This window comes from Harmonia axyridis, chromosome 7, assembly GCF_914767665.1.
Source record: "Harmonia axyridis chromosome 7, icHarAxyr1.1, whole genome shotgun sequence".
NCBI lineage: Eukaryota > Metazoa > Arthropoda > Insecta > Coleoptera > Coccinellidae > Harmonia > Harmonia axyridis.
This window is the reverse complement of record NC_059507.1, coordinates 19256093-19268786: the sequence shown is the minus strand read 5'-3', so window position 1 is coordinate 19268786 and position 12694 is coordinate 19256093. Positions and strand designations below refer to the sequence as shown.

The following is a 12694-nucleotide window of genomic DNA, read 5'->3' as shown; positions in this document are numbered from 1 at the left end:
ATATAAACACATGCGCCATAGGGGAGACCGGGGCTAGTTGGCCATAGGGGTAAGTTAGCCAACCGGGTTTATTTTTTATCCATATCACCAGATAGCGCTAGTAGTCATAAGGAATGTGTTAAACATCTTTCCGAAACATCTGAATTACACGTTGGTCTCTTACCATCAGTACCTACAGAGATCGTACATATTTTTTTCCGTTGGCGAGTGTTCGTGGTAAAATAATTATTTTGTAGTTTTACTGTGCTTATGAACTCAAGGTGAGTTTGTTTCTTATGTTTTATATTTATATTGATTGGAGGGTTTTTCGTCTACATTTTACATCTTAATTGAAAGATATAATCCATCTGAATGAAAAAGTAGAAAGCCCTTTAGGTAGTGATGTCAACTGGGGCAAGTTGGCGAATTTGCCCCGAAACGTAAGATTCATTTAATTTGTTATTTTTCAGGAAATAGAAGCATGCGTACCTATAAAAGGAAAACAGAAAGAGGCAAAACACCGAAGGGGGTCATGCTGGAAGCGGTGTCTGCAGTTGTAAAGGTAAAACAATCAGTTAGGAAAACAGCTCTCGATTTCAACATTCCTAGAAAAACCCTTTCGAGATTAGTACATACTAAACTTTCCGTTACAGGTATTTCCTCGGCAACAAGAAGAGCATTTGGGTAACTACCTGAAGAAAGCAGCAGACATATATTACGGTTTATCACCGTACGTTTCCAGTACGCAGTTGCTATAAATGCCAAAAAGTTGGTTGGAAAAAGAAATGGCCGGGGAAGATTGGTTAACAGCATTTATAAAAAGGAATTCTTCTCTATCTATAAGGACACCGGAGGCCACCAGTCAAGCCAGAGCATCCAGTTTCAATCCGACAAACGTCTTCAAATTTTTCGATAATTTGGTAAAAGTATTGAGAAAATACCAGTTTCTACCGTCTGATATATACAATATGGATGAAACTGGAATAACTACAGTGCAAAAACCCAACAAGGTAATAGCTCGTCGAGGATTTAAACAGATTGGAAGAATTACATCAGCGGAAAGGGGATCTCTGGTGACGATGGCTCTTGCTGTTTCTGCTGCAGGAAACAGCATTCCTCCTTTTTTTGTCTTTCCGCGGGTCAACTTTCGAGATTACTTTCTACAAAATGCTCCAATAGGTAGCGATGGAGACAGCAATCGATCTGGGTGGATGATTGAGGCAAATTTCATAAAGTTCGCAAAACATTTCATTAAATATTCTCGAGCATCTCAAGATAAACCTGTACTTCTGCTCTTAGACAATCATGATTCACATCTCTCGATCGAAGCTCTAGATTTCTTCAAAAAATATGGAGTGATAGTTCTGTCATTTCCTCCTCACTGCAGCCACAAGTTGCAGCCACTGGACCGAAGCGTTTATGGTCCCTTCAAAAATTACATAAATACAGCTGCAGATGCTTGGATAACAAATAATCCTGGAAAAACAATGAATATCTATAATATTCCACAGTTAGCCAAAGAAGCTTTGCCATTAGCCTGTACTCCAAAATTATTATAATTAATATAATATCATTATTGATTTTTCATTTCTTCTTGCATCTTACATATGGAGCAAATTACCCCAGACCTAAGGCCAACTTACCCCGAACCTGGGGATAGTTGGCCCACTTGACATCAACACATATAACTAATTATTACACTGAAAACATTTGAATTACAAATTACTTTGAAGTATTTTAGATAAGCCCAAACTTGAAGCATTTTAAATAAGTTTTGCTTACTAAGCAATTTCAATTTATTCATCTCAAAAAGGAAAAAGTTTGAAAAATGGGCCAACTAGCCCCGGTCTCCCCTAGCCTTTTTCAGATGCATCTAAAAACAAATGAATTTCTAAGTATTGTGCATTTCGCAACAAAGCATGCCTCGGAATTTTTATATTTTTTAACTCTTGTAAATTAACTAAAAATTCAATCCAATTTTTCCTTAAATTATCAGAAACTAGTTCATCCCAATCTCCCTTTTCCTTCCAAACCAATTGGAAAATAAAGTTTGCTTTCATGACTATGGGACTTACTAGGCCCATATAGGGTCAAATAATTGGCTGATTGCCGATAAAATGGATCTTTTTGTAATATTTTTGTTTTCCTTTAAGTAACCTAGTTCTTGACTATTATTATATATTATATTCGATTGTATCTGACGATGCATTCCAAAATACACCCAGAGTTTTACTATTTAGATTTTCGCTTAAATTCAGTATGCTAGACTTTACATTAATAACAATATTGAAATGTTCAATGAGATTTGAAGAATTGGTTAACCATTTTCTCAATAGAAAACCTGATTTTCGCAGCAATTCATTCACCGTTGATTGCAGTTGTATTAAGCGGACTCATTGTTTCTACCGTCTAAATAATCGTCAACATAAAAATTTTCTTTAATTGCTTTAGATGCCATTGGAAAAACATCAGCATTTTCATTAGCTATCTGCTGTAAAGCTTCGGATTTTCGCCAGAACATTCTTTGGAATCTAGTCTGACTTTGATGAAGCCATACCTCTGTCTGTACATCTTAGATATATCAGCTGTAAGTACGTAATAAGGTAGTCTAAATCTCAACAGAATATCAAATAATTCAAATTGTATAGTTGGTCCTGCAAATTGTAAATCATTCAATGAAATATTGTTGTCAGCCTTTTGCAGAGAAGTCAAATACAACTCTACATGGCGTGGTGTCGCTATCCTTATTACAGGATGATGTGGAACATAATAAACTGTACCGTCGTCTTCTAAATCATCTATGCCTACTTCTACTTCTTTTAAATGTCCCAATTGCATATATTCCTCAATGAAATCCATACTGTTGTTTCAATTTAGCATTTTTTGATAGTTTACGCTCAAGGTAATGAAATCTTTTAATTTCCATTTCTTTTGTTCTTCCTAAATGAACCGTATCATTTTTAAATGGAATTATAACTATGAATTTATTATCTGGAGCTCTAGAAAAGTTTGAAATGAAGTGATTTTCACAAAAATCATCTTTGCTATCAGGACCTCCACAATCTTCAATTTTTCTAAATGTTCACTTAACAACTTGTTTGGTTCGATGTCATCAATTGCTAAATTGCTAAAGACCTGTATACAATTTCTAACTCCGCAATGTCTTAATTCTCCACTTATTATCCAACCTAGTTTACTGTTTTGCAATATGACGCCATTAGATTTACTTGTTCCATGAGTAGCAAATGATAAAATATACCTACTCCGCATAGTATATCAATTTCCTGACTTTTATTAAAATCTGGATCCGCTAATACCTTGTCTTCAGGAATATTCAAAATTTTAGGATTGAAATCCTAATTTGGTAAATATTGAGTAATTTTTGGTAGTATTAAACAAGAAATATTTTCGGAACAGTCGCTAACTAATGAATGCATTTTAACTGATATTTTGTACTTGGCACATGTACCAAAATTACTGCCGATGCTTGATATGCTATACGCTACTGCGCATTTATCCAAACCTAATCGATTAGCTAACTTTTCTGTTATGAAATTGCTTTGGGATCCTGGGTCAAGCAACATGCGTGCCCTAATGAATTGTTTGTGTTTATTTTCTACATTGACTATAGCGGTTGATAGTAACGAAATAGTTTTACTGCCGGCCATAGCCACGCTTGCTACTGAAACAGTCTCTAAAGCCACGCTATTTTTTTCATTGTTTGTTTCTGTGGAAATACCGCAAACTTTTTCGTCAGTATTTTCATGTTCAGTTTCGTTATTTACTTGCGTATGCATGATTTTCATGCCTTCGTTATGTAGTAATGTAATATGATACCTTTTACATTTTCTACACGTTGATTTGTTGCATTCCCTCGTACTATGTCTAGGATTTAAACAGTTTTTACATAACTTAAGCTCATTCACTTCTTTTATTCTGTCATCAATACTTAGACTTAAGAATTTGTCACATTTAAAAATGGAATGTTAGCCTTCGAGCCGCGAAATTTATCATGTCGACCAAAAGTGGAAAGCAGCCAAGAAGCGATAGTGGAAGGAAACCTGAAGATATCGTGAGCCAAAGGGAATCAACAGATTCCAATATGTACAAAAAAAATACTGAATCAATCCAAAAACCAGCCAGCGGGGTATCTAAAGAATCGAAGAATACAGAAATACTTTTTGAACTAGAAAAATTGAAACTGAAGAAGAAACTTGAATATGAACTGAAACTAATAGATTTAGAGAAGCAACATTTAAAGAATGGAAGTGAAAAAAACACAGAACTCAAGAGCGAACACACATTAGACAAAACCGAGCCCCAAACAGAAGGTCGAAGAATGGTTAGAAAAGTTGAGTATAGTGCCAAGTGAAATTAAAGAAGACACCAACCCAAAGGAAGAACGTATCAGACTGAACAATTTTTTTATGAGACAATCCAGTTCAAAAGACTTACCAATTTTTGCTGGAGATCCAATGGAATGGCCAAGTTTTATCACCCAATTCAGAGAAAGTACTGACCTGTGTAAATATTCGAAACGGGAAAATATGAGCCGACTCCAACGTTGTTTGCGAGGCAAAGCCAAGGAAAGTATGGAGTATCTTTTGAATTTTCCTGATCAATTAGATAAGATATTATCTGTACTGGAAAGAAGATTTGGTAGATCTGAATATATCGTTGAAGAAATAATGAGGAAAATCAACCAGGTATCATATATGAAGGAATACCAATTTGAATCTTTGATAGACTTTTCCAATAAAGTATTGAATTTAGTAGCAACCATCGAAAGTTCAGGCCACAATGGACAACTCTATAACACCCAAATTCTGAATGAAATGGTGAATAAACTTCCTTCTAGTCTGAAGATTCAGTGGGGTTCTCTACTGAAACAAGGAGAAATTGCAAACCTGAAAACCTTTTCGAATTGGATGGAAAACATTTCAGAAAGTTTGTGTCTTGTATCCAGACCAAAATATGATGACCGACGAAGACATGTGCCAGCCTCAGCAAAACACGAAATGAACTTTTCTACTCGTAGCGAAAATATCCGATCATGTCTTTATTGTGGAGATACGAGTCATTCCATTACCAAATGCCAATCTTTTGAAAAACTGTCCATAGATGACCGATGGAAATGGGTAAAATCGAAGAGAATTTGTTTTTCATGCTTGAAACAGAATCATCAAATCCAACAGTGTCGTTATAAGAAAGTTTGTGGTAGGAATAATTGCAAAAAGCTTCACCATTCTTTGCTGCATGAGGATGAAAAATCTACAGAGGTTGATGAGCAGTATATTAACGAACCCTCTACTTCTGGAACCTGCAACCCCTATTCTCAAGCCGAAAGAAATTTGAATATTTCTAGCACAATACATAGAAATATCCTTTTGAGAGTTGCCCCTGTCATCTTGACAAGTTCAACTGGAGTTCAAATACAAACTTATGCACTTTTCGATGAAGCCTCTACAGTAACGATGCTCGACGAGGATATTTCCAATACATTGGCTTTACGAGGTGAAAGTAGACCACTTTCTCTACAGTGGACCAATGATTTTTCCAACTACATAGAAAATTCTAAAATTGTATCATTGAAAATATCTGGAGTCGCCCCAGGAAGTAAAACATTTACTCTCCATCATGTTAGAACTGTCAAAAACCTGTCACTGCCAATTCAAAATGTAGATATAGAAGATATCTGTGAACGTTGGCCGTATGTACAGAATGTTCCAGTCAATTCATTGAATAATGCCCAACCAACCATACTGATTGGGCAGGATAACTGGCCGCTAACAATTCCTCGCAGTGCTGGAATGATCCTGTGCTAACAAAAACTTGGTTGGGATGGTTGATACATGGAATACTCGCATCAAATGAGCCAAACAAAGAATATAGTTATTTAATTAATGATTTCCATGAACAAGATGATGATTTACACAGCCTAGTGAAAAATACTTTCAAAATCGAGGACGTTGGTACCAAATTCCCCGAGAAATCGAAAGAGGACATATACGTAGAAGAAATTTTAGATAAAACTACGAGAAGAATAAGTGAATATAAATGGGAAACAGGTTTACTATGGAAGCATAAAGAAGTCAAGTTGCCAGAGAGTAAGAATAATGCATTCGTGAGACTGAAGTATATTGAAAAGAGAATGAAACTGGATGTAGCCTTTGCCGAAGCCTATAGAAATAAAATACATGACTATATGAATAAAGTATATGCTAGAAAGTTAACTAGCCAGGAGTTGGAGATGAGAAAAGAGAACGAGTGGTATTTACCACACTTCGCAGTTGTTAACCAAAACAAACCAAACAAGATACGAGTAGTTTTCGATGCAGCAGCAAAATCGAACGGTATCAGCCTCAATGACATGCTTTTACCTGGTCCAGATTTGTACAGCTCAATTATAAGTGTGATATGGAAATTCAGACAACAAAAAATTGCCTTCAGTGGAGACGTGAAAGAAATGTTCTTACAAATTAAAATAAGAAAAGAAGATTTACCTGCCCAGAGATTTTTGTGGAGAGAAAGTGATCAAGAAGAGCCTGGAGTTTACGAAATGTCTGTCATGTTATTCGGTGCAGAATGTTCTCCAAGTTCAGCTCAATCTGTCAGAAACAAAAATGCCGATGAATTCAAAGACATATCCAGAAGCATCCAATGCTATAAGAAATTACCACTACATGGATGACTACTTGGACAGTTGTTCTGATGAAGAGAAAGCCATCCAGTTGATCCGCCAAATGATAGAAATTCACAAACATGCTGGATTTTCTATTTGTAATTGGAATTGTAATTCTAAAAATGTTCTCAAACTAATTCCTGAAAATTTGCGAGACAATGGTAACAAAGATTTGAACCTAAATGATGGTGAGATGCCCTGTGAGAGAGTACTTGGTTTACAATGGAACCCGAATACAGATGAGTTTTTCTTCAAATTAAAATTTCACAATCTGAATCCTGAAATATTGAATGGTACTTGTATACCGACTAAAAGAGAGTTGCTGAAAATTACAATGTCTATTTTCGACCCACTTGGTTTTATAGCAAATCTTGTTGTATTCCTGAAAATCATATTGCAAAATTTATGGAAAATCAAACTGGAATGGGATGAAAAATTACCCGAAGAATATAATAGTCAGTGGCAAAAATGGAGAAGACTTCTGCCGAATATAGAATCTCTAAGGATAAGAAGATCGCTTTTCACACGTCCTTTGAAAGGCTTTTCAGTACAGTTACACATTTTTTTGCGGATTCAAGTGATAAAGCGTATTCAGCAAGTGCCTATTTGAGATTAGAACTGGATGAAAAAACAAATCTTGGAAATATATAATTAGTTATTATACGGGGGGAGAAATGTTTCATGTTTTTTCTCATAGAATTATTATTGAATTTCAGATTGACAATATTATTGAAAAGTAATATAGGAATTGTTCTGCCTTCATTCTTTTATTACATTTTATTGATATTGTAACGAATTCGCAAGCCCTACGCCACTGCCTCTTTCTAGAAGGTACCAGAGGCACCGAGAGCTCGATAGAAAGATCAAGACGCTTCTAGAGAGAGATGCCAGCGGTATATAACCAATCGAAGCCGCAGAGCAGGGCAGTGCGATAGAAGCGGCGGTCAGTGCCGTACACTCAATTAGATATAAGTTGTAGAAATAAATTAATGTAGTAGTGAAAATAAATTAGTGTAATAGTTGAAATAAATCATCTGTAAATAGTTATTTATAGTTGTGTACCTGAAATAAATTAGTATTAGCCAGAAGTACCGATTTAATTAACCGAAAAATGTTACAATTGGTGTCAGGTGTGGGGTTCGCGTGTGTTTTAGAACCGAGAGTTAGTTAAATCGTGAACATTTATGTGGATATTTTTTTGTGGGCATTATCGTGGACATTTTTTTTTAGTAGACATTCTCGTGGGCATTTTTGTGGGAATTTCTGTGGACAGTAGTGTGAATATTTTTTTTGTGGCCATATTTTTGAATGCCAGTTACGAGATCGCAGTCAAGGAAAATGGACCAGACAAGCTTCGAATTTTTCAAAAATGCTTTTGAGCAACTGACCAAGCAAATACAGGATAACCATATAGAAATTAAATCTAACAGAACAGCAATAAAAGAAAGCATCAAATCGTTTAAAAATGAAATAAAGGATAATTGTAGAAGAATGATGGATAACACGAAAAGGTTAGAGAATACTAGGAATGAGGTTGAATCGAAGAAACTGGAGGATCATGAAAGGAACCAGAATAATCAGGAAGTGTCAAAAATGATAGATGCTACACCAGATAGAAAAAAAAGAACGTTTGCAAATGACTGAAGCCAGAAGACTGAAACTGAAAGAATACAGGGCGTTTCAGGAATTCCTGAAGAATGTTTGCAGCGTGGAGATCTGGTTGAAACAAAAGCTTCAGATAGCGGCAGATGAGAGCTATAGGGAACCTCATAACCTGGAAAGTGAAATCCAGAAGTATTCTACATTTGAGGCAGAGGTTATGGACAGCGATGAAAGAGTGCAAAGCGTAATAAACGAGGGACAAGAGTTACTACATTCAAATCACTATGCCAAAGATGAAATAGTCATAAGGCTGGAAGAAATCAAAGAAGATTGGAAGAGAATGTTGGAACTCAGCAGATCAAACGGGAAAAGCTGAACGAGGCATATCAAGCACTGCTCTTCAGGAGGTCCGTCGAAGAGTTTGAGGCTTGGCTAGGTGAAGTCGAGATTCAAGTTAGTAACGATTTCGGAAAATACTTGGCTTCAGACAACAACATCCTAAGATGCCATCCCGCTTTGGAAAATGACTACCAACAGCACCTAGAGAACTACGAGAGCATCAACGAGATAGATGAGGAGGTACAGTGGTTGAGCGACAGGAAATCGCTGGCAGCGTCTTTGGACATGAGTATCAGTCTAACTTCGGTCCAGAGCTTACAGAAAAAGTATCGGACGCTGGAGGTCGAGCTGAACTCAAGAGAACACATCGTGAAGAGTTTGATGGATAGGGCGGTCAACATGATGAGATCCGGTCATGAGTTCTCCAATGATATCAGTGAGAAGGTGAAAGAATTGGAGAATCGATTTGTGATGGTGAGGGATATGGCCAGTCTGAAGATGTTGAGGTTGCAAGATGCCCTTGAATCGGAAAAGTTTTACGAGGAGAGTTCAGAAGCTGAGGCCTGGATTGATGACAAGTTGTTGGCTCTGGCAACAAGTGAGGTTGGTAGAGATGAGATTTCCATTCAGATGTTGCAGGGAGAGCTGAGTATAATAACTGCTGAAGTTGAAGCTTACCAGGAAACGATCGATAAATTATCCCAGAGATGTTGCCATCTTGTGGGAAGAGAGCACTACGATGCAGATAACATCAAGAAAAGAGAGGAAGAAATAGTGCACCAGTTCAAGAAGTTACGTCAGCTAGTAGCTAAGAGGGAAGTTTCCTTCTCTGAAGCCTTCCAGTATTTCGGGTTCCTCCAAGAATGGATCAAGGACCAGATGACCAATTCCAAAATTGAAAAGCATGGAGTTGATGTCGAGCATGTGGAACTTCTAATTCATGCCTTCGACACTTTTTACGCTAGTTTAATGAATAGCGAGGCAAGGCTCCAATTATGTTTAATCAGTGGAAATGCTCTGATAGAAGCTAAATGCAGATATAGCGCCAAGATCCAGGAGAAAATGATTGAGGTCCAGACTCAATGGAAGGATCTCTTGGAGCTGGTAAACGGTCTGAATGAACTCTTGGTCGGAGCAAAACAGGTGCATATGTTCGATAGAAGAGCTGAAGAAATAATCACTTGGATATGCGAGAAAGAGGTTGACTTGTGCTACGATACCAATAGTCAAGACTCGGAAAGTAACCAAGATTTGCTCAGAAAACCTCAGACTTTCGAAGGCGAGTTGGAAGTGATCGAGGACAAGGCGAACTTTATAGAGCAAGAGGCCAAGAAACTTGTCGAGGAATTCCCAGATACGAATGAGCACGTTGACAGCAAGAAGGAAGATACGCTGGAAGCTTACAAATATCTTGTTGTGTGCGCAGAGAGGAAGAAATATAACTTGCAGCAATTGGAACCATCCCGAGTTTATAAAAACCAAGACATTGACGAGAAGATCGAAATCCTGAAGTTTGGATTAGGGACCTGGGAGAAGCGAGTCTTGCAAGTGGAAGATCCGATCGGGAGGCTTTGCGACTTCGAGGAGAGGATCAAAGTTCAAGAGAAGACCGTTGGGTGCTATTTCTGTGAAGAAGGAAATTGCAGAAACGGAGAATCCTTGAGATTTAGCCACGTTGCCGGATATGTTCAGGGACTGAACAGCTTAGGAAGGGGGCAGTGTAACGAATTCGCAAGCCCTACGCCACTGCCTCTTTCTAGAAGGTACCGGAGGCACCGAGAGCTCGATAGAAAGATCAAGACGCTTCTAGAGAGAGATGCCAGCGGTATATAACCAATCGAAGCCGCAGAGCAGGGCAGTGCGATAGAAGCGGCGGTCAGTGCCGTACACTCAATTAGATATAAGTTGTAGAAATAAATTAATATAGTAGTGAAAATAAATTAGTGTAATAGTTGAAATAAATCATCTGTAAATAGTTATTTATAGTTGTGTACCTGAAATAAATTAGTATTAGCTAGAAGTACCGATTTAATTAACCGAAAAACGTTACAATATTTTGCCGAGCTCCTTCGAGTATTTGCCAATCCAGCCTTAGCCCGAAACAGGTACTGCACAGGCGCAGATTCGCTTTATATAGCTTATTGCAGTAGCACTTGGCGCAGCATGGTTTCCAGATCGCTGACAGATAGGTAGAAAACTTGTAATTTATTTATTTTTATTTATTCAACATAAGCAGGAATCCTAACAGGAATAACCCAATTACGAGGATTCACCAAAAAAAAAAGAAGATATTTACAATTGAAAATGAGCATAAACTATTAGATAAAACACTCAAATATCAATATATCACAAAAAATAAACAATTCATTAATTTCTACATAGATACAAATATAATTTTTCCCTAAAAGCAACTTGTGAAATGTTTAAAATGTCAATAAAAAAGGTGCCAGTTAGAAAACCGCATGATTCTCAAAAAAGTGGAGTTATAAAACAACGACGTTCGCGCTCTTGGGACATAAAACAGTTCTACGACGTCCGGTGAAAGCACGAGTGTTCAAATAAATTTCACTAATAAGGGGAAAATCGAAGTGACCATTCATTATTCGATATGAAAAAGTTTGAACGAATATAACCCTTCTTTGCTCCAAAGTAGTCAATCTATAAAGCCTCAACCTTGCACCATAAGGACACTCAACTTGCCTATTCCCGAATCTGTAGTATAAGACTCTAGTGAACTTCCTTTGTACTCTTTCGATCAGATTAATATATTTATGATAAAAGGGATTCCAAATTGAGGTTGCATATTCAACTATACTGCGAACAAGCGAAAAGTAAAGAATCTTTAGCGTTTTCTCACTTCTGAATGAACGCGAAATTCTGAGAATGAAACCGAGCATTCTGAAAGCTCTGGTATAGTATATCCAAAGTCACTTGAACTAGTCTATAGAAACGCTTGGCCAGAGATAATTGCAAAACAGTCATAAACCATAGGCGCACACTTTTCAAACCCTTGAGTTGGAAATAATATTTTTGCGTACGTATGGGACTCAGATGTCGATTCTTTCAGAAAATTTGAGTAACTTTTGCTGTTTCATCAAAAATGATACTTTGTTATTCTACGGTGTTATAATTTGATTATTCTTTATTCTCGACCTGTAATATACTATCAAGAAACTTTATCAACGATGATGAATATTTGCATAGAATTATAAGAGCACGAAAGTGTTTGAGATTAATTTAAAAATGTTCTCTCTGAAGATAAGACAAACTAGTGTAGAATAGGTGCATGACCTTGAGATCCTTGAATGACATCCTTCTACGTCAAATTAGCAGCTACGTTGCCGAATTGAATTTTGTTTCTTCGTTATTGTAAGGCGAAATTTATGTCCCTCAGTGGAAGCAGAAGGCTAAATGATAATGATGTACAGGGTGATTCACCGCGATGGCCTATTAGACGTTTATGGAAAACTAATAATAATTTTGTGCTGAAAATTTATACAATTTCCTTTTATACCGGAAACAGAGAACTACTTTCTTATTTCAAACGGCACACCCAGTATATTATTGCATTATCAGATAGCTTGGTTGATGATAATTTCAGCAATATGGCAATACTTGAGTATGAGCTCAACGGTTCATAAGTTGAAGAGATTCCTTTAGATATCTTATGAAAAGTTTTTTGCAAAAAAACCTATATTTTTTATTCATTCAGTCAATTTTACGTAGGTACTTAAAGAGTTATCGAGGAAAAACTTGAACTAAGGAAAACTGCAATTTCTCATTGAATGGAGTAGTCTATGACTTCCAGAAAACGTAAAAAGGAACTAAAAAGTCGAATTTTCATGAATTGTAATAAATTATTCGTTAAGATGGTTGAAAATCCATAAACCAATAACATTTTCAATTACGAATAATTAATGACATTTCATGAAATGTCAAATTAAGTTATCTAAATTTCAATATTAGTTTCTATGTTTTCCGGAAGTCATAGACTACTACACTCAGTTAGAAATTGTAGTATTTCTTTAGTTCTTCCTCGATAACTTTTTCGTATTCAGAATCAGAATAAATATTCAAAGATATATGTAACAT

At 36.5% G+C, this 12694-nt stretch overlaps 2 protein-coding genes across 2 annotated transcripts; both read left to right on the top strand.

Moving 5' to 3' along the window:
* The first annotated feature begins 737 nt into the window (after positions 1-737).
* Positions 738-1538, top strand: LOC123685309 (MFS-type transporter clz9-like). Its single transcript, XM_045624966.1, has one exon. It carries the CDS (start codon positions 738-740, stop codon positions 1536-1538), a length of 801 nt encoding a protein of 266 aa, XP_045480922.1.
* Positions 1539-8261: 6723 nt separating this feature from the next.
* Positions 8262-11325, top strand: LOC123685308 (spectrin beta chain, non-erythrocytic 1-like). Its single transcript, XM_045624965.1, has 3 exons — positions 8262-8507; positions 8573-10218; positions 11253-11325. The coding sequence occupies exons 1-3, from the start codon at positions 8262-8264 to the stop codon at positions 11323-11325; spliced, it is 1965 nt and encodes a 654-aa protein (XP_045480921.1).
* Positions 11326-12694: the final 1369 nt, after the last annotated feature.

Excerpts from the sequence above, each read along its gene's own strand:
- LOC123685309 (XM_045624966.1), top strand. The coding sequence starts at position 738 with ATGCCAAAAAGTTGGTTGGAAAAAGAAATGGCCGGGGAAGATTGGTTA.
- LOC123685308 (XM_045624965.1), top strand. The coding sequence starts at position 8,262 with ATGCTACACCAGATAGAAAAAAAAGAACGTTTGCAAATGACTGAAGCC. Across the intron at positions 8,508-8,572 it reads GCGATGAAAGAGTGCAAAGC|GCTGGAAGAAATCAAAGAAG; the intron begins GTAATAAACGAG and ends AATAGTCATAAG. Across the intron at positions 10,219-11,252 it reads GTTCAAGAGAAGACCGTTGG|TAGTCAATCTATAAAGCCTC; the intron begins GTGCTATTTCTG and ends TTTGCTCCAAAG.